General features: G+C 26.0%; 1 protein-coding gene across 1 annotated transcript; it reads right to left on the reverse strand.

Annotated features, from left to right (window-relative positions):
• Positions 1-748: 748 nt before the first annotated feature.
• On the reverse strand, positions 749-7,111 carry LOC145029871 (xyloglucan endotransglucosylase/hydrolase protein 2-like). The gene is made up of 4 exons (XM_078978322.1): positions 6,922-7,111; positions 5,431-5,516; positions 1,294-1,487; positions 749-1,133 (listed from the first exon to the last, which is right to left on the reverse strand). The coding sequence occupies exons 1-4, from the start codon at positions 7,109-7,111 to the stop codon at positions 749-751; spliced, it is 855 nt and encodes a 284-aa protein (XP_078834448.1).
• Between the last annotated feature and the right edge of the window lie 877 nt (positions 7,112-7,988).

Genomic DNA, 7,988 nt, shown 5'->3' on the forward strand with positions numbered 1-7,988 from the left:
CATGCTCCAACGATCAAGTTAAATGGTCTCTACATGGAAATAATTTCTCTAGGATGCAGAGAACCATCTTATCTTAGAACTGTATGTGAGAGGTAGAGTCCAATGTGGAGCTGTCTTATGCATGTCCTACATATGGTGGCTGGAGCATTTTATTTATATGACTAGAGGAACAGAAAACGAGCAGATAAGAAAAGGGGACAATGAAAGAAAAAGGAGACCAAGCATGCTCTTGTGCATTCTCTCATTGGATGGGGATATAACTTGGTCATCAAATGAAAACGAATTTACACAAATGGTCCCTATGGTTTACCAAAAATCACAATCTCAGTCCATAGCAAAATCCCCCGAACATCCATAGCAACATCCCTTGGAAATTACCACCAAATGAAAAGGGGGTTGTTAATTAGCAAATAGCAACATATGTATTTGAGTTAATTACTAATTGTTTGAGCTATATTTTTATTTTTACATATCCAATAAGCGATTCAATCTTTCAATTAAAAGTAAATCATCATAAAAACTTTGAAAATTGTCCTAGTCTTTTTCAAGAACTTTATAATCTTAAAAGCCTTTTAAATTATGGGGTATTGTTGTAATTATATCTTTAAAGTAAATTGTAAAAAATTATATGAAATCTTATCCTTCCTAATTTGTACATCTTACGAAATGAAGGACCATAGACATTTAGTTTTATTTCTATAGTTATAAAATATCTCATTAATGTAATACAAATTATTACCCATCATTTTTAACTACACTCTGGACGAGGGGTAGGATACCTACTCTTATCAGTACAATAGTCATATGTCATATACTTTTTTCTTACATCTTCTAATGATTTCAGTTGTTGGGGGTTCAATTGCCAATATTTTTTATTGTTCCACCAATACCTTTGAGAAGCACAATCCTTATTAGGACTATTAGGCATCGAGATGCACCCATCAATGTTAAAATCTTGGAAATTGACGTGGAATGGTGCATTTGAATAATTGACCTTCGTTTTTCCACCATCAGTAGCCCAACTTGATCCATCCCAGAAGCTCGTAATCACTTGCAATGTATGATTAGGGTACCCAACACCTTTAATTATGTTGTTCTTATATACTCTTATTGGTGTGTCATCTACGAAGAACCTGAAATGAATATAAAATGTAACCATTAGTAAATATATTTGTTTATAAAGTGGTTGGTTTTCTTTTCTTGATCATTGGATACAATCAAGCTAACAAAACCTATAAATTTTGATATCTATATGACGTATGTAATTTCCAATAAAAGAGGATACACGCGTACACAACTTGATGGTTGTTCCATAGCAATTTGTAGTAATGGAAATCCGCACCAGGATCGAACCAAAGACTGAATTTTTGCTCTCTACCACCGAGACCATTTGTAAATACGTTCGTTTGTAAAATTATTGGTTTGCCCAGCCGATTTCCCAAGAACTCAAAGTCCATTTCTTCGTGAACAGTTGTATTTAGAAATAACTACATTAACTCAACATAATGAGAAGCATACTATCAGATGCATAAATCAATGATCTTTAAGGGTTGTTAGGTTAAGTTTTTATTCATTTATGGTTTTAATCATATTACAAGCGAAAAATAATTTTTATGGTTATGATTTTGAATAGTTATAGACATTTTAAAGCTTCATAATTTTTTATTTTTTTTTTATTTTTTTTTTACTATAAGGCTTGGATTAGTTTCATATTCTCACTTTATTCTATCTCTCATGTGAACCTTCTTATATATATATATATATATATATATATATATATATATATATATATATATATATATACATAATGGAGGTCATTCTAAATCATGTGGATAGAGATATTTGGTTTTCTCAAACCATATTGATTTGAAACCTAAATGACATTTTATATTCCTTGATTAAAAACATTTATAATAATTATAAATTTCCAATAATGGGTTGTATTCTCTCATTATATATGTGGTTATATTAGTACATGTTTGTTACAAAAATTCGTCATGAAGTTATTGTGATTCAAAAATCTTTCTTATAGTTCAAGTATTTATGGTTAAAATATTAGTAATATTTCTCACAAAAATCTTTTATGTGGTTCCAACTATGAAGAGTTGAAGAAATGGTTTATGTCGCATCAATGATGTGATTAGCTTTAAACCCTAAAATTGTCATCTTGATTAGCAAAATAAATCCGAGCATTTGAAGGGATTATAATGTCCAAGACTTTAGGCATTATAAAGAGTTCGAGAAATCAACTAGAATTGTGAAAAAGGCTAAAATCGGAAAATAAAGTTTGTCAAGATTTTCGGTATTTTGTTTGTAATTAAGGTATGTTCTTTGATTTAAGCTCGATTTGGTTGGTTGAGTAAGCTTATATACAAGCCTTACATGTTTTAGTTACACTTCATGTGTTTGTTTTGGCCGATAGTCGTTAATTTGACTATATATATATATATATATATATATATATATATATATATATATATATATATATATATATATATAACTGTTGATTAAGGTTTTGATATATAAAATTGTTGATCAAGGTTTTGATGAAAATCAAACTGTAGTTTTTATGAAGAATAGCCGAGACTCGAGTTAGAAAATATTTGAGTCTTTTTCTTTTTCGGTGGGTTGCAGAAAATTAAGTTAAAAACAAAAAAGAAATAGTAAAACATATCAAATAGCATATAGGGATGTAAGATGTGTTGAGTGGCTTGGCAATATTTTTTAACAAATTAGAATTTACCAGGTTTGATAATTCGTAGATTTCTATAAATCATCCATTTCAATTCATCCCCTATATAACTATTTTTTTGAAAGCTAAAGTGACATAAACGGTCCGTAAACCGTTAATACTTTAACAATTTATATATATATATATATATATATATATATATATATATATATATATATAATTGTTGATTAAGGTTTTGATATATAAAATTGTTGATCAAGGTTTTGATGAAAATCAAACTGTAGTTTTTATGAAGAATAACCGAGACTCGAGTTAGAAAATATTTGAGTCTTTTTCTTTTTCGGTGGGTTGCAGAAAATTAAGTTAAAAACAAAAAGGAAATAGTAAAACATATCAAATAGCATATAGGGATGTAAGATGTGTTGAGTGGCTTGGCAATATTTTTTAACAAATTAGAATTTACCAGGTTTGATAATTCGTAGATTTCTATAAATCATCTATTTCAATTCATCCCCTATATAACTATTTTTTTGAAAGCTAAAGTGACATAAACGGTCCGTAAACCGTTAATACTTTAACAATTTAAATTTCATTCAAACATGTTAACGAAAATAAGTATTTCAAAAGGAATGGTCCATGCAAATTTTACCAAAGTACTAGTTATTAATTGTTATTGTTAAAATCAATATTTTTGTATCCAATGTTCAACTGTTTTAGTATTATTTTTAAAAGTGAAATTTTATTAATTTGAAAATGTTAATATAACGAAGTATAGTACTTCTACTAACATTATTATGAACATTTTAATTAATGTAAACGGATGATTATTATTGTTCGACCGAACGCGACATATGGATATTGGAATCAAAACAATCACATATGATGTTTTCTAGGATGTTGCTTTAGAAAATTTGTTTGGTGGAATATAGGGTGCAAGTTAACAACAAAGCTTCAGTTACAAGTTATCGGTTGCATTGTGAGTTTTTTTTTCGTGTTCTGTAGTTGGTTGCACATAAATATTTATCATATGTTTATTATGTGGTTTTTATTTATTTGTTAACAGTATGTTTTATGATAAGTATGGTTGCATGCAAATGTTATTTTTGATTTTTTATCAATCGTGCTTTTTTGGATGACATATTTATCGGAAACGGGTGCTTTTTTGGATGACGGATGTGTGTGATCAGTGGGGATGAGAATGGAGATTATTTGAAATATTATTCTAATATACATAGTTGTTTTGCTTAAATATGGTTTAAATACAATGTTTATATAGAAATTTTAAATTATCAATACAATATATTTAATTTATTAATTTAAATACATATAAAATTTAAAATCAAAACCTAGATCTCAAATAAACTCAAAGTACAATCAATTTTTTTAAATAGTTAAAATGTTTTAATCCTGTTGAATACAAACATCAATCAAATTATCAAATCCATTAAAATACTATCAATAAACTATTTCTTTTATAATAATACTTAAAATGAAACATAAATTTATTTATATCTATATCTATTATCAAAATTAAAAATGGTCATATAAGTAAAATTTTAAACTAATCAATCATAAAAGTTATTAAAAATAATACTAAATCAAAAATCATATTCTGATTTATTTATGTGCAAGCAATGGGTAGAGACCATTGAGTACTATTGTACAAAAGAATTGTGATTATATACAAAGTTAGTTGAATAATTATTACGTTAGTGTTTATGTAAATAACATAACCATTTTAAACAATATTTTTTAATTTGCGCAACGGAAGGACATTCATCTATTATATTACAAAAGGGACCATCCAAACTCGTGTGGTTACAGACAAATTGTTATTTCAAACCGTATAGATTTCAAAGCAATACATTTTAATATTCCCAAATTTATTGTCAGTTACTACAATAATTATAAATTACTAATATCTTTTTGTATTCCTACTTATGTATATATTGCACTACTATAAAAATGATCAATCATTTTAGTAAACACTCCATACACAAATCACATACAAGATTTAGATATTGGTTATATTATTGTGTTGAACATGAAATTATGTTTTTCTATTCGAGTTTTGTGATGAAAATAAAGTTTTATCTAAAATTTATAGGTTATATATATATATATATATATATATATATATATATATATATATTAATCATATTATTTTAATCATGTGCAACATATTGGTATAAGTCTAGTGTGTGTGTGTATATATATATATATATATATATATATATATATATATAAGCATGTTATATTAAGACACACAAGTATTTTGTAACAGTGTGCCAAGTGCTATATGAGAATGATTCGATTACACATTCTCATTATTATTCTTTTATTCTTGTTCTCATGCATTTTCATTTGTAAAGATTATATTAACAAATATCATTATAACAAAATTAGAATTATAAAAAGTCATCATAAAAAGTTCGTACTATCCTTATAAATGATTTAATTTTTTAAACTAATTGATTTTTCATATTTTCATTACCTTACAAGATTATTTTCTTATTAAATTCTTGTTAAATATCAATTATCATATGGCCACACAATATTTGTTGTTCAAGCAATAACATATCTATATAGGGTTAGGTTTATATATATATATATATATATATATATATATATATATATATATATATATATATATATATATATATATATATATATATATATATATATATAAACTATGAAGAAAAGTTTAAAGCATTTGTACATAAATAAAATGCAGTAACAATACCACCGGAATCTCTAGCCGGTAGCTTAATCTTCATTTGAAAGCATCCCGATCCAAAACATAATTTTGACCCAAATCCAGCACCTACAAATAAATTTATAAGTAGATGTTACAAGTGTAGATATGAGTAAAAGTGTAGATATACATGTGTATTTTTTAGGCCAATGATTTAACTGTATGACATTTTCAAGTGAATTTGAATAGATTCACATATGAAAGAAATTTGCCGGTCACCTATGAATGACTACAGTGAAAGTTTAAAAGTTGGATGGAGTGATCATTCACTTGTTAATGACCACATTGATTAAATTTATTATGTTTATGTATCGATATAAATGTGTATTTATATATCATGGAATTTATGTATTTTGGTATATTTATTTTTTCCGATAAAAATAAAGCTCTAAAAAATAGAAAAAATACATAAATAAAAGGATTAACATTATTTTAGGAAATGTGAATTTGTTGCGTCGAAGTCGAAGTGTTCGTGACTTATCTATTCTAATGACATATGGTCTTACCATTTTCTTAACATCTAAAAAAATTGTCATGTCTATGATTAACCTTAAGTTTTTAGTCAAAAAGACTTGATCGATTTATTGGTTCTTTAAAAGTTTTGACTTTTACGGTACGTAACATAGAAAACAAGTCCTGTTAAAAAGAATTCTCAAAATTGTGAGAAAACTAAAGAACTCCATCATAATCCTTGATTCAAATTCATCTATATAGTCACAAAATAATGGATCCTACTAAACAAACTCATCAAATTAATATATCGAAAAGTGATGGAGTTTATTTATCATATATATATATATATATATATATATATATATATATATATATATATATATATATATATATATACATATATATATAGAGTCAAGATGAAATAAGAAGGAAATTTTTGGTAGGAAGGTAAGAAGTTTTTTTTGTATATATTTTTTTCGCGAACAAACAAAATGAATCATTAGATGATTCATTTGTAAGATGATTCACAAGAAAAAATTCTCAAAAAAACACCTCGATGATTCATTTATATAATGATTTTGTTGTTATTCACTAAAATTGTCATAAAAGTGAATTTTTCCTTAATTTACTTAAAAATGAATCATATAGATGTTTTTTTGAGAATTTTTTCTTGTGAATCATCTTACAAATGAATCATCTAGTGATTCATTTTTTTTGTTCGTTAAAAAAATATGTAGAAAAAAAACTTCTTACCTTCCTACCAAAAAAAATTTCTTACCGGATCTATATCCTATATAGATATATATATATATATATATATATATATATATATATATATATATATATATATATATATATGATTCTCTTTTGAATATTTGAAAACTAGAATAATATGGTTATGTAAACTTACTATTATTTTTGTTAGTGATAAAACAAATTTAATATAAAATCTAAATAATTACTTTGAGAAAACAAGTAAAGATTATTCATTTAGAAAAAAAAATATAAATTAGTAGAAAACCTGAGGATTTATCCAATGTCAACTGAACTTCTTGCCCTTGATTAAGAAGTTGAACATGCTGATATCCCCAAATTATCTTATAATTTTCATCCAATCTAGCATTTTGTGTTGCATCACTAACTCTAAGCAAGAAAATTACTTCAGACAAAATGACCATCATCTTCGTTATCATCCATAGATGAAGATCCATTTGATCGTTGCAAAAAATTGTGATTATTGCTAAAAATTAACCCGGACAAATTAAGTTGCTTGTGTGTAGGTATAAATAGAATGTACAAAGAAATCCAAAAAATCAATACATGCTTGTGTGTAGGTATTTAAATACGAATGGGAATATCTATACATGATATTCTTTTTGCATTTTCTACAAGATATTTGGTTTTAATATCCTCATGCACACAATCCATAATATAACTAGTTAATATAAATTAGTTTATATAAATATTTAAAAGTTGTACATAAAATCATTTGTTTAATTATAAATTTATATAACATTGACCTATAAATATTTAATTAAAATATGTTTCACATACGTATAAATAATCATATTGTTTATATTGTTTTTAGAAGTGACATTATTATTAAATAGTTATAAATACCAAATATATTTTTTGTAATCCATTTTCTTCACATGGCCCTGAGATTAATTAACACATGCGTTTTCATTTGTTTCAATCAATAAAATTATTTATTACCCATTTTCTTTAACATGTCTCAATTCATTTTATTCTTCATTTTAATACCAATCTTTTTTATTTTGACTATGTTAAAATAGGTTCCCATTTCGCCCATCTAGCAATCCGCGGTGCAATAACAGGGGAGAAGATTTACAAGTAGCCCATAATGTAGTGATTTACAGGTAACCCATAACGTAGTTGATGTGCTAAAATCAACTCAGTCCACATCTAAGAGTTCCCCCCCAACCATTGAATGAGTGTCAAAAACCTTCTAATAACCCACACAAGGTAAAGCTTAAACCTACCTTCTAAAAATAGAATTTGACCAAAAGTCAACCCATACCAAAAGTTAACGTTCAAAGTCAAAGTCAACTACCAATATTGTCCAAC

Source organism: Lactuca saligna, chromosome 2, assembly GCF_052625555.1.
Source record: "Lactuca saligna cultivar CGN05327 chromosome 2, ASM5262555v1, whole genome shotgun sequence".
NCBI classification, from domain to species: domain Eukaryota; kingdom Viridiplantae; phylum Streptophyta; class Magnoliopsida; order Asterales; family Asteraceae; genus Lactuca; species Lactuca saligna.

Coding starts and splice junctions, on each gene's coding strand:
- LOC145029871 (XM_078978322.1), bottom strand. CDS start 7,111: ATGGATCTTCATCTATGGATGATAACGAAGATGATGGTCATTTTGTCT. Junction 1,488..5,430: donor CTAGAGATTCCGGTGGTATT/GTTACTGCATTT, acceptor GAGTTAATGTAG/TTATTTCTAAATACAACTGT. Junction 1,134..1,293: donor TGGAACAACCATCAAGTTGT/GTACGCGTGTAT, acceptor TATTCATTTCAG/GTTCTTCGTAGATGACACAC.